Raw genomic sequence first — 13896 nt, 5'->3', positions numbered from 1 at the left:
ACTACTCTCTTGGAGGAAAACCTCAGAACTGTGGTTGAGATGGTCAATAGACCCGGTACAATATTGTAAACATTGCCCATGTGATCCTTGTTGTATTGCATTCTGCCCATTGTTGTAATAACAGGAATTACATGTAAAATGGATACACAGGAGGGAGGTTTCATGATAACTGCACCATAACAAAACATTAGGATAATCTGTTTGGTATGGATGTGATCCAGTAAAATCAAGGAATCAGATGAGATACATTTCATACCAAATGGATTTTAATAACCATAATAACTCAATAACTCAAGGGAAAACCTACACGTCCTCTCTTGGTAATCATCTAATTTTCCCTACGCAACAACCCCCAACGGTGGGGGTCTAAATTCCAGATTCGACAACCCCACCAGGCTAATTTATGGCACTGCCGCCTGGATCAAACACATGATTTGGCATAAAAGCCAGGGAGACGAGCCTATCAGGGAAGATCGTATTCGACCTCCCACACAGCATATTGTACGTGTATGTAAGTATCAGGAAGATCGTATTCGACATCCCACACAACATGTCTTGTGTATGTATGTATGTATGTATGTGTAGCAGTGGAAGATCGCACTCGACTTCCCACACTGTGCATACTTTGTATATGTGTGTAGCGAAAGCAGGCTGGGTAAGACTATTTCACTCTGTTCTTTTTATCTTCAATTTGTCTTTTCGTAATTGACTGTGTAATTCTACGCTAACTGCCTACCCGCCTGCAAATAAACTATTTTGTTTGTAACTTGCGTGATCTCCATGACTCCAATTCATTTTATTCCTTTTCAGCCTAAATTACAACTGAATATTGAGGGGGACAATGGGGACCAAGGACTGACCGATCGGCAGTCCCTTGGTACAGGTGATAGTTCTAAGCTGTGAGGCCAGCAAGTTTCTGCCAACGTAAAGGGTCGGCTATGCACGGCTCTTGTGGTTTGATGCGAAGGGAACCCCTGGGCGTTACGGCGCTGGTTCCTGTCAAATTATCTCTAAGGAGCCCAGTTAATGCTACGCCGACCTGGGCTCGCAACTATCATGACTGTGTTGCATGTATTGTGTTGACTGGACCCTCAGCCTCTGAGTTCTACACCGAACTGAGAGCTTGGTACCCATGTGATAGTTCTAAGCTGTGAGGCCAGCAAGTTTCTGCCAACTTAAAGGGTCGGTTAGGCACGGCTCTTGTGGTTTGACGCGAAGGGAACCCCTGGGCGTTACGGCGCTGGTTCCTGTCAAATTATCTCTAAGGAGCCCAGTTAATGCTACGCCGACCTGGGCTCGCAACTATCATGACTGTGTTGTATGTATTGTGTTGACTGGACCCTCAGCCTCTGAGTTCTACACCGAACTGAGATATTCAGCAATAATGTTAATCGCGAGAACATATATTGAGTAATGGTGGCGCAGGTACGAGTCGAGTGTAATCACTCCCGAGGTTCGCGTAAATTTCAAACCCAAATTTCTAAATTATATATCTTAAATGGAGTCAGATAAACGAGTGGAACGAGAGTAACCACTAAGCTTTCAATACGGCCCCGTTTACGAACGGAGAATATTAGGAATTTTACTGATCTGTTTCAGGCCAGTTGTAAGCGGGATATGGGGCAGGTCAATCCATATCCGACCCGTGGCAACAGACCCAGTATATTCCTAAACATAATTGTGCTCTGTTCTTGTGTGGAGTTTGATAATTAAAATTTTTTCATTCACTTCTAAACAGCCAGGAAAGAACACGTCGTCCCTTCACCTCCAGCTATTCCCTCATTGGTCTAGCTGTGCAGGTTCTACATTCCTGTGTTCTGTGTGTTAGTTTATCATTGTTTATTATCATCATTCTTGTAATTTATTATTTTTCATATTCATGTCTGGTGTTCTGTTTATAGTCATTAGTCTTTGCACTCGTCTTCCCCTGTGATGTCTGAGTCTGAATGTTTTCTAGCCCAGTCACTCCCTTGTCTGCGTGCCCCACTATTCGGGTGTTTACGGTAGTTCCGGGGTTCAGTCTTCCTTCCAATCTTCCTGCTTTCTCTCAATTTCATGTTTGGACATAGCACTAATATACTAATCCCAACTAACATAGAATTTGTACAGTACTAATTATACTAACACACTAATATGTTTGTCAAACTAACAAACTAACATTCACTAGTTTTGGGTATTTGTAATTTAAATCACTTAACTAACTTACTAACGCATCTCCAGTTTTAATTCTGTTCTGTAACTCTGCCTCCTTATTCTATCACTGATGACTTGCTTAGTTTCAGTGAAGTATTCGCACTTGTCTCTCCTTATCTCTGCATCTCCTGATTCTCTGCAATTGTCTACTCTCGAGTCCGGAGCCGTTTGTTTTACATGTGTGTCATTGTGAATCCAGTTCGCGTTTTCGTTTCCCCCTCGTTATTGTCCTATTACCCTTTCATGTGTCTCACCTGATGTTTATTTGTTAGACCGCCCTCACTCCCATGCCCCGCCTAGTTTGTCTCATTCCCCTGTGTATTTATACCTGTCCTTTTCAGTTGCACGCTGCTAGTTCGTCTTGTCCTGTTTTTGTTTCTGAGCCCTTTATTCCTTCCCCCCAGTTCTAGCCCCCTTGTTCCTGTATCCTTGCCCTTGTTCCTGAGTCCTTGGCCCTGTTCCTGAGTCCTTGCCCCTGTTCCTGAGTCCTTGCCCCTGTTCCTGAGTCCTTGCCCCTGTTCATTGGATTTCCGGTTTTGACCCCTGCCTGCTTCCCTGGACTATTCTTTCGTTGTTGTGGATTTCTGTACCTTTGCATTGTTGGACTAACCCCCTGGTTTTTGACCTTGGCCTGTTTTGTGACTACGCTCTGTCTACCCCATCACCTGTGAGTAAACTTGCCCTTTTCCACACCCCTGTGTCTGCTTCTGTTTCCTCTCTCCTCCCCGCCGTAACAATTACATTTGAATACATTTTTGAATTAATTGATCAGGGTCTGTAGGACACTTTTGCCTGCACTGAAATACTGGGAAATTGATGGCAAAGGATAAGGCATAAAGACAGAAATTCTCAATATGCTGTGACACCGGTAACATTGCTTGTCACACTGCTATGATGTGCTTTGGTATTGTTAGGATAACAGCGTGTGATGGCGGTGGAAGGGGCTGCTTTAATCAGCTGGTGCTGCAGGTACAGCCATGTTTATCCAGCAGAGGGCGATGGAGAGACAGTCCCGCAACTGAAACGGAGACACACCTGCAGGATTTGCACACACTATTTATAGCAGTATTCAAATGAGGGAGTGATTTCAGCTCCTTTCAGAACTCAGAATCACAGCCCCATGTCTGCATATTGACCTGCAGGTGTGAGGAGGGCTGAACCAGACTGCATCAAAAGCTTCTGTTTCATTTTATTACCTTGAAAGAAATTAATGGCAATGCTTTGTCTTAGAGTGACTTTGATAGAAAAGGGAGATCAGCATGAACAATGTTCTTTAATTTTTTCATATTCCATTTTGGCAACATTTAAAAAAACCTAACCAAAGCGACACTGAATGGGATATTATTGAGTATTATAAATGATTTCTTTCAGATCATTTTGTAGGCCTGTTGCGTTGCTGAGGTGATTATGGTCAGCCCTGTGTGCTCTCCATGTCTCCATTGTGAGTGGGTGGGTCTCAATAACATCAGTCCCTGAGCTCCTTTTAAAACCTGTGGGACAGAGAGCAGAGAGGATGGACAGTGCACACACACCTGCTACACGTCTGGGGAGGGATTAGCTCATGGAGAACTGATTCACAGTCTAAAATGTTCTCTGGGCTTTGAAATTCTGGTAACGATTTCTGCTGTTATTGGCTGAGTGCAGAGGCTCCTCCCTCTCCATCTCCCTGACCGGCCCCTTATATCTGGGGCCTGCAGCCTCTCCTCTCCTCACACTCCAACCTGCTCATCTCTCAGCTGGACAGTAAGGGCCATTCGCACCACACACTGACAACATGCTGGGGACACTCTGCACTCTCATCGCTGTGCTCTCATGTAAGAAACTTATATTCATCTTTATTATAAAATTGTAATGCAACTTAAATGTTTCTTATGTGAGCTTCTTATTTCCCAGGTGTGAGTGGAGTGACAGTGGTGACACAGAAGCCTCCTGTTCTGACAGTGAGTAAAGGAAATACGGCCACTATGGACTGTAACCTGGGGACTGTGACTACTAGTGCTGCTCGCTGGTATAAGCAGGTTCCTGGGGGAGCTCCTCAGTATGTGCTGCGTTTCTTTCACTCTAACAGCTCTCCCTTCTATGGAGCTGGATTCTCCTCCACCCGTTTCACATGCAATCATCAGAGTAAATCTGATTATAGATTGATAATTAATAATGTGGAGGAAGGAGACTCAGCAGTGTATTACTGTAAGACATGGGACACCACAGCTACAGAGATGGTATCACAGTGATTCACACCATGACAAAAACCTCTGAGCTTCACTTCTGCTTTAAAGCTGTTTCAGAAAGGAGGGAACTTCACAATCGGAGCAGGATGTGAATTCACTCGAGCCGAACCAGGAGTCCTCAATCATGTCAGTAACTGCACAAGGCCCAGATCACAGGTGCCAGGGACCTTTACTGGACAGGCATTTGCTGGTTTTTCCATGTGCATAGACTCCAGTGATGGACTTAATGGCAAAGAAATCCACACATCTCTATCACAGACCCCGAATAGGAGCTCACCGTCCATCAGCATTCACACATGGAGGAAGTGAGGGACTCTGGTGCTCTGGAATGTCTGTACTACAGACGTCTGCAAAGCCTTACTTAGGAGACTCCACATTAATAGCCAAAACAGAGTAGTACCCACTACCATTAACACCTTCATTTACAGAGTGAACTACTAATGATGTGAGCTGGTGCTCAAAGACTAGAGTTCAACACCTTCCTTCATAAATCAGTCCCACAGTAGAGTCATCACCTGTGGGTGGAGATTCCCTTCCTGCTATACCAGCCCCACCTCCTCCCTTACTGCACATTTTTAAAAGCCCAAATAGATCATTTAATCAGCTAAATCTGAACAGTCATGAGAGCCATTTCAGCTGTAGATTTACTGAAAATCAGTTCATTTTTCCATGATGCTACTCCTCTGTATGATGATGATTCACTTGTCATTTAAGAAATATCCAATTAAACAAAAGACATGATATAGCATTTTTGGGTATTTAGCAGACATGATTATGCAGAGTAACTCACACAGCTCACTTACCCTTGACATGGAATCCAGTTATAGAGCTGGATATATTTACTTGAAGCAAGTCAGGTTCCCACTGAGTAAGTGAATCCTGTCTAAGAGTTGAAAGTTGCTTAATTGTCATGCTTCACTACCACCACCAGTAAGCAGCTTCAAAAACATTTAATTATTCTTCACAAAGGTAATTGTCCACTTTTGGATGAAGTGATTCATTCTTTCATGATGAAGATGTTGAAGAAACAATGCAGACTGCATTAATGAAAGTGAATATAAAAGAAAGTTAACCTGCTTGAAACCCACATAAAATAACTGGATTAAATGTGTTCTTGCCTATCTAACTTCAAACCACTTTGTCATATAAGAAACAAAAACAGTAAAAGAAAAGTGTTCCCCAAAACCATTTAGTGGCTTAATGCAGAGGCTCCTCCCTCTGCCTCTCCCTGAACGGCCCCTTATATCTGGGGCCTGCAGCCTCTCCTCACACTCCAACCTGCTCATCTCTCAGCTGGACAGTAAGGGCCGTTCACACCACACACTGACAACATGCTGGGGACACTATGCACTCTCATCGCTGTGCTCTCATGTAAGAAACTTTTGTTCATCTTTATTCTAAAATTGTAATGCAACTTAAATGTTTCTTATGTGAGCTTCTTTTTCCCAGGTGTGAGTGGAGTGACAGTGGTGACACAGAAACCTCCTGTTCTGACAGTGAGTAAAGGAGATACGGCCACTACGGACTGTAACCTGGGGACTGTGACTGGTTATACTGCTCGCTGGTACAAACAGGTTCCAGGTGGAGCTCCTCAGTTTGTGTTGTATTACCACCTCACTCACAGCTCTCCCACATATGGAACTGGATTCTCCTCCAGTCACTTCTCTTCTAAATGTCAGACTAAATCTGACTGTCAGTTGATAATTAATAATGTGGAGGCAGGAGACTCAGCAGTGTATTACTGTAACACATGGGATGACTCTGCTAAAGAGCAGGTATCACAGTGATTTACACCATGACAATCCAAGTAATACCAATTTCAAAATCCAATCCATTTCACTATTTCATTTCAAATTTCACAGTAAACTTATTAATAAATTCCTGCAACTATATCCATATCACTAACCTCATCTACTTACTGGTGTGCCACCAGTTCCCCAATTCCCTGCTTGTTTTTTATATATAAATCACTCAGTCTGTATCACTTCAAACTGAATTTACGTGAGTAAACTTGTACAATCATCAAGGCTGAGTCACTAAACCGCAGTTTACCAGTCACTTTTCATTCAAAGGAGATACAAAAACATCACGTTTGCATACTTGCACATTCATTTGTGCTATTTTCTTTTGTACTTTTTCCATTCATATTTTTTTATTCCCGGCTTAAAATAAGTTGCCTTCTCCTGCGAAGGGTGGATTCCACACTCATACTTCCTTCATCTGTATGTTTTATTGGTTAACACATTTATTTTTTCTTTTAAAATACTATACATTAAAGTGTAGCAGTCACCCATTTTCTGGTGCCGGCTAGGAGTTCCTTTAGTGAGTTATTTTCATTGTTCGCTTATGTTAGGAATTTTTTTTCCTCTATTTCGGTTTGCAGCAGAGCAAACTTCCACTGGGTTGATTGGAGGGTGATTTGATTCACCTGCAGCTCAGGGTGTGGGAAACGCTCTTAATTGGTCATTTAGAGCAGTCTGGTGCATTCCCTTGTCCAATCAGGATGTGACAACGCCCTACTTTTTACTGGTAACGTGAATCCTGGTTGATTCTCTGATTGTATCTTCTTGCAGTTTCATGCTGTTGCAGAAAAACCATGACCTATAAACTCTCATCCTTTAGGGTCTCCTGAGAATTATTTGCTTCATTGGCTGTCAAATTAGAGAGATTTTAGCTATGTTTTGCATCACTATTTTGCCTGCTTCAGGGCTTGAGGGCCTATCCTTGCAAAACCTATTGGTGAGCCCCAATGATGGCCCTGCCCTGCACGTCTTTTGAGTGAGTTCATTTTCTGTTTATTTACAATTCTTTGACCTTGAGGTCATTTTTCAAAACTGTAGACACAGAACGCAAAATGGATAATCAAAAACAATTGCCTGAATATACAACAAAATAATTTGTTGAACCCAAAAACAGAGCGACGTACAGCTGATTAGACTAAGCAGGAGACAATCCTCCCCTGGAGCAATGCAGGGTTAAGGGCCTTGCTCAAGGGCCCAACAGCTGTGCAGATCTTATTGTGGCTACACCGGGATTAGAACCACCGACCTTTTGCGACCAACAGTAAGCTACTGGCAGCCCCATCATTACATTAGTTTCATTTTGGCAGCACAGCATTCATTTCACAAACAAGAAAACTTTTAAGGTGGTGCATTAATTTTTATCCAATCAGCTGATCAGTGTAGAAGTGTAGGGGGCGGCCTGTAGCGTAGTGGTTAAGGAACATGACTGGGACACGCAAGGTTGGTGGTTCTAATCCCAGTGTAGCCACAATAAGATCCGCAGAGCCATTTGGCTCTTGAGCAAGGCCTGCATTGCTCCAGGGGAGGATTGTCACTTGCTTAGTCTAATCAACTGTACTTTGCTCTGGATAAGATGCCAAATGCCAATAATGTAATGTAAAAGCCATGTGCACTCTTGTGTCTGAGGGGGCCACCACCAGTGCTTGAAGTGGGCCAGTACTCACTGGATCACAGTTTTGCTTTTTGGAGGAAGGCAAGTTTCTAGCATACCGGCACTTATTTTAAACTCCTGGTACCTTTTCCTCTTCGTGTCAAATCATATTCTCCCTTTCTGTAGGTTGCATGTCACAAATTCAGTTTGGAAAGACCAGGGAAGGGAATGTGTTGAAGTAGAATCAAAAGTCCAAGGAACTCCCTACTCTCTGTGATAGGGTGTCATGGGATCTTTAATGACAGCTGCCTGTTTTTGTTCTTATTTCTCAGCCTCATTATCAGTCCCTTGACTGTTATTGGCAGTACTGTGGTTCTCATGTTTCTGTGTGACCCGCTAATCATTACAATTTAATGACATACTATACAAAATAATCTGTACAGAGATACTCTTGACAAAAGGGGACTCTGTTATGATTTTTCATGGAGAATCTTCTTGTTTTCAGATGGGTCCTCATATTGGTCTTAAAACCTGTTTTCAGTGTGTCAGGGGAAAATACCCTTTTTAACTTTCCACAGGTGAGCATCGTCTGATGAAACAGATCCAGTAAAAAACAACAATAGCCATTCTTCAGTTTACCTTTCATATTTATTTGCAAAGAAATGACAGAAAGTAAGAAAGCTTACCGGCTTTCTGATTTGAAGCAGACACAGTAAGACTCTTATACACACTTTTCCTGAAGGGGGCGCTTTACCAAAGCAAAAAGACATGAAGCTGGCCATGAACATTTATCAGTATTTTGTCTTCTGAATACCCCTTGTTGACCTTGCTGTAAGACCAGTATGCGCTAGATGAGAGGCAGAGACATTAAGGTCAAAGGCTGTCTGTCTGCTGGAGAGAGACAGAGAAAGACTCATAGTAAGCAGTTAATTCAGAAAGTGGTCTAATAGTAATAAGGATTATCACTGAAAAGTTATTTGCAATCACGTGATTGTTTTTATGTTCACACATATTGTCAATTAAGAATCAATTAAGAACATTACCCTTACAAGTGACAATTCCAAATTGTATCAGATTATTTCTGAGTCATGGAGTACTGCATGTTGATCTGAATTCTCAAAAGACTCTGAGAGTGTTCTGTTGAGGATTTCAGTTCAGAATTGTATTCATGATGTGTTTCAGTTCCCTCTTGCTGTGTTCAAACTGAGCTGAGGTTTTTGTACGGGGGTGTGCATCATCTGTATCACTGTGATATTCGGCCAAGGCACTAAACTGATTGTCACTGGTAAGTCTCTTTTCATCTCTTTATTTTCTCTGTTGTTCTTTGTGCAGACTTTTTAAGTTTTTTTCCGTGTAGCTTCGTAAGACATATGTTGGTGGTGCTTCATGTAGTTTTTGGCAGTTTGTTTTTGCCCTAACTGCTCATCTTGAGATGCATTTTCCATGCCACACAAGAGAAAATTACTTTCCAGTATGCTTTTTTTCTGTAATAGCTAGTTTTGAGATATTTTGCATATTCATGCAAGAGACTGCTTTTTATCTAATCAAGATGTCTCAAGGAATAGTTTTTATGTAGAATTACATCGGCTATTTGTTATTTAGCCTGCTTTGTTTTACAGTTGTAACTTCATATTGAAGTTGATACCTAATATGTCTACATCCCATTTGCTATATCTTGTAGATAATATCTTTTTTCTCATTTTACTAAATAGCAATCATGATAAGACTGTAATGACTTTGTTTATTATGTATGAGTTAAGAAGTACATTGCATTTGTGGCACATAGTATGGGATAGAAAGTAATGAAACTTACAGCAATATTCTTGAGTGAATTGAAATGCCAACATGAATGACCTGGTTCAATGAATTAATTTGTTAATTTACTTGATTTATTCTTTTTTTGCAGACTCTTCTCTTGCTGCGCCTACACTCTCTCTCCTGCCTCCGTCCAGCGAGGAGCTGAAGACAGGCAAAGCCACGCTGGTGTGCCTGGCGCAGATGTCTGTTGGCTTCGCAGATGTCAGCTGGACATCGGGGGGGGGGAAGTCAGGCCTATTAAATTTTTTTTTTTAAACAAACAAATAAACAAACAAACAACAAAGCAAAAGTGACCAAACTTAACTCGCCAAACACTGCTTACCTAGCCAACTAAAAATACCGATACACAAAAAAGTAAATCACAGAAAGACAACAATAAAGGTTCACAGGGAGGGACGGGGAGAGGTGCTGCTTGAAGAGGTACGTCTTCAGTTTGCGCTTGAAGGTGGGGAGAGATTCTACCGTTCGGACCTCAACAGGGAGTTCATTCCACCACCGTGGAGCCAGAACAGACAGTAGTCGTGAGCGTGAGGTGGAAGTTTGGAGAGGGGGAGGTGCCAAGCGGCCTGTGGAGGCTGAACGAAGAGGTCTGACAGGGGTGTAGGGTCTGATGATTTTTTGTAGGTAAGCTGGGGAAGACCCCTTAACTGCTTGGAAGGCTGGCACCAATGTTTTGAATTTGATGCGAGCCATGACAGGCAGCCAGTGGAGGGAATTAAGCAGGGGGGTGACGTGAGTATTTGGGAAGGTTGAAGACCAGACGACCTGCTGCATTCTGGATAAGTTGGATGGGTCTGATGGCGGACGCCGGGAGGCAGCCAAGGGTGAATTGCAGTAGTCCAGGCGGGACAGAACCATCGCTTGGACCAGGAGCTGGGTCGAGTAGGGGGTGAGAAAGGGGCGGATTCTCCGTATGTTGTATAGGAAGAACCTGCATGACCGGGTCACCGCTGCAATGTTCTCGGAGAGGGACAGTCTGCTGTCCATCACCAGACCGAGGTTCCTTGCACTGGGTGATGGCGTAAGTGTGGTATCCCCGAGGGAAATGGAGAGATCCAGATGGGGAGAGGTATTAGCAGGAATGAATATCATTTCAGTCTTACCCGGGTTGAGCTTTAGATGGTGGTTGTCCATCCAGCTCTGGATATCACTAAGGCAAGCAGAGATACGGGCTGAAACCTGTGTATCAGATGGTGGGAACGAGATGAAGAGTTGGGTATTGTGCGCATAGCAGTGGTAGGATAGCCCATGTGCAGTCATCACAGGGCCAAGGTAACGAATGTAAAGAGAAAAAAGAAGCGGGCCTAGGACTGATCCATGGGGAACTCCTGTGGCAAGTGGCCGAGGTGTCGATACCATACCAGCCCAGGCAACCTGGAAGGAGCGACCAGAGAGGTAGGACTCAATCCAGTCCAGGGGCCTCATTTATAAAACTGTGCGTAGGAAACCCAGGACGTGCATATGCCCAAAAATATTCTGATTTATAAAGCATTGCATACGCACGTCCCACGCCAGTTTTCCTTTATAAATCACAATCAACTCTAAATGTGGCGCACCTTTGCCAGCTTCATGTCCCGCCCACAGTTGCCTATAAAGGCAAGTGGCAGTGAAACACCCCTAATGAATATGCATTTCACGAAGACGACACTGGCAAAGGCTGAAAAGAAGGCCAAGAAAAGGGATTTCAGCCATTTGATTGCCTCTGAAAGGCTACAGGTGTGGGAATTATCCTGATTGATTGTAAATGACGAACAGTTCTGCACAACGAATGTGATGACGATGATAATAATAATATTAATAATAATAATAATAATAATCATAATAGTAATAATAATAATGATAATAATACACGTTATTTGTCTACCATTGAAAACACAGTTACAAAATTAAGAGATAAAACGAACAAAAATCCTCAACAATAAACACATTATAAAACATAATATATGAATATGATAATATATGAAACTATGCACTCGTATCTGCCCGGCATCAGTGCAGCGTAATTTGTCCGACTGTTCACCATATTATTTAATAGAATACATTTAATAACATGAAGTGTTGTTTAACAATTCGTCTACATCTCCGTTTTTATTTATCATCCTAAATCATATGTTTTGGGCACTCTAGGGAGCATCAATCAAACAGCTGTTTGTTTATTCGTTGTAAGAGAGGCTTTTATCCGTTTTTGCAAATTAACTCTTCATATATGATACGTGAGAGGTAATATTTAGATTTATTTGACAGTGGTATCTGTTGTGTATCATTTTCGACTTCTCTCGTCGCCAAATGTTGTGTCTCGTCGCCAAATGTTGGAAGGGAGAGAACCCGTATAGCGAGATTCAACAATACAACACTTTAATAAGTATAACTGGGACGAAGCACGTCCTTACAGCAGCCATACCCAGCCACAACTCCCAGCAAATCTTTATACCGTTTTACATCCTGTTTCACTTCCCGTTTTCCTGGTCTTACGTCACGAGCATTAAAGGCACAGGACACATCAGTATCAATTTCACACCATTTCTCGCGTTTCATCCCATTGCCATCGGAGTCGCAGTTTCTCATTTCTCCAGTTAATGTGCGTACGCATGGGTCAGAGTTTCCGTGGAGGACCGCACATTTTCCCATCAAGTTAGTTTTTTTGCTTAGAAAGTGGCGTACGCATTCTTTTGTGCATACGCAACGTTTATAAATGAGGCCCCAGGGCTGTGCCACAGATGCCCGTTGCTGACAGGGCGGACATGAACACCTTTATGTCCCAAGATATTTAAATAACAAAACTATGCACCTCCTCCCAATGAGCTTACAGTATTTCAATTTTCCTTTCAAAATTAAACTTCTCAATGCAATTCAATTATGATGACCTGCTTATTTATAAACCTGGTTTAAGCAGGTGTTTTAATGTTGTGGCTGATTGGTATATGTACACAGTTTTATGTCTGGTAAATCAGCGATTTAGCAAACAGAAAAGCAAATGTTAGAGGTTAGAAATATTGTTTTTGAACCTAGTTACCAGCCGCCACTGCTCACAAACTCACGTCGCTGAATGCACAGATGTCACCTGATCCACAAACGCAGATTCTACGCTTGATAAACCAATTTTACACTTGAGACTTGGTGCACAGTCATTTACATGGCAATTTACAAGACACAAGTTGAGAGATATTTGTTTGTGGATAGGAAAATACATTCCAGGTGCGTCTCTTATTTGTGGACCGTGTTACACGCATTTGTCAATCATTTTCAGACTAATTTCTCTCCATACTGCGATGCGCAAAGGAAAATTGAAAACATAATAAATATAAAGATAAATAAATAATATAATAAATCAATAAGTCTCAATGAAAGCGCAGTGACAGACGCATGGGCAGCTGAGCTGCACAGCCACGCAGCAGTGTCACACCTGACGCCTGAACCCCGAGCCGTAATGAGCAGGAGTATGGCTTCTTATGGGGTTAGGGTTAGGTTTAGGACGAGCGAAGTCGGGACTTTTGCACTTGTAGAATAGATGTTAAAAACATGAAGAGTGTATCAAATGTCTATTTCAGCTGGCAGCCTAAATACAGTGTTTGTCGTCAAGCATCCAATCTAATATACATCACATTACATTAATGGCATTTGGCAGATGCTCTTATCCAGAGCGACGTACAACAAAGTGCAAAGTTCATACCCATAACCAGGGATAAGTGCGCTGAAAGGAGGGCCCCGAGAGGGAAGTGCAATTTCAACTGCTACCTGCACCAGAGAGATAAGGACCAGGGCCTATTTGATCATCTGTTTGTTTTTTTGTTTTTTAATCGTAATACCGCATCACGCAAGTGTATGAACAAACTGCTTCCCTCGCCAAACACTGCTTACTTAGCCAAAGCAAACATCCTAATACACAAATATTGGTTTCCTGTTATGAAATCTCCCAGAAAGAATAAGGACCTGTCCGAAATGAGTCTTCAAGACCTTTTGTTTACTTATTTTACTTATTTTACTTGTACAGAGAAGGTGGCAGATTAGTGCTGGTGTTGGATACAAAGCAGATTCATAGTGACATGATTACATTTGAATACATTTTTGAATTAATTGATCAGGGTCTGTAGGACACTTTTGCCTGCACTGAAATACTGGGAAATAGATGTCAGAGGAGAAAGACAGAAATGTTTGAATTCCTCAATATGCTGTGACACCGGTAACATTGCTTGTCACACTGCTATGATGTGCTTTGGTGTTGTTAGGATAACAGCGTGTGATGGCGGTGGAAGGGGCTGCTTGA

The 13896-nt window shown here is 42.3% G+C and overlaps 2 protein-coding genes and 1 long non-coding RNA gene across 4 annotated transcripts in view; all 3 read left to right on the top strand.

The window, feature by feature from the left end:
* The window catches only part of LOC133114377 (immunoglobulin lambda-1 light chain-like), an 85412-nt gene that overhangs the window by 20899 nt on the left and 50617 nt on the right, over positions 1–13896 (top strand). Inside the window, exons 1-2 of one of the 2 annotated variants that reach the window (XM_061223693.1) lie at positions 3906–4007; positions 4087–4416. The exons of the other annotated variant lie outside the window; for it this stretch is intronic. Of the exons in view, the coding sequence (XP_061079677.1) occupies positions 3968–4007; positions 4087–4416 (370 nt within the window). The 5' untranslated portion in view covers positions 3906–3967. Of the gene's footprint in view, positions 1–3905; positions 4008–4086; positions 4417–13896 lie in introns of those variants that run through there. 2 annotated transcript variants of the gene reach the window in all.
* The window catches only part of LOC133114378 (immunoglobulin lambda-1 light chain-like), a 65442-nt gene that overhangs the window by 13368 nt on the left and 38178 nt on the right, over positions 1–13896 (top strand). The window lies entirely within an intron of this gene.
* Positions 6937–9851, top strand: LOC133114379 (uncharacterized). The gene is made up of 4 exons (XR_009705555.1): positions 6937–7199; positions 8320–8392; positions 8997–9099; positions 9721–9851. It is a non-coding gene; the product is annotated as an uncharacterized LOC133114379 (long non-coding RNA).

Source organism: Conger conger, chromosome 16 (assembly GCF_963514075.1).
Source record: "Conger conger chromosome 16, fConCon1.1, whole genome shotgun sequence".
NCBI classification, from domain to species: domain Eukaryota; kingdom Metazoa; phylum Chordata; class Actinopteri; order Anguilliformes; family Congridae; genus Conger; species Conger conger.
This window is presented reverse-complemented; position numbering and strand designations above follow the sequence as displayed.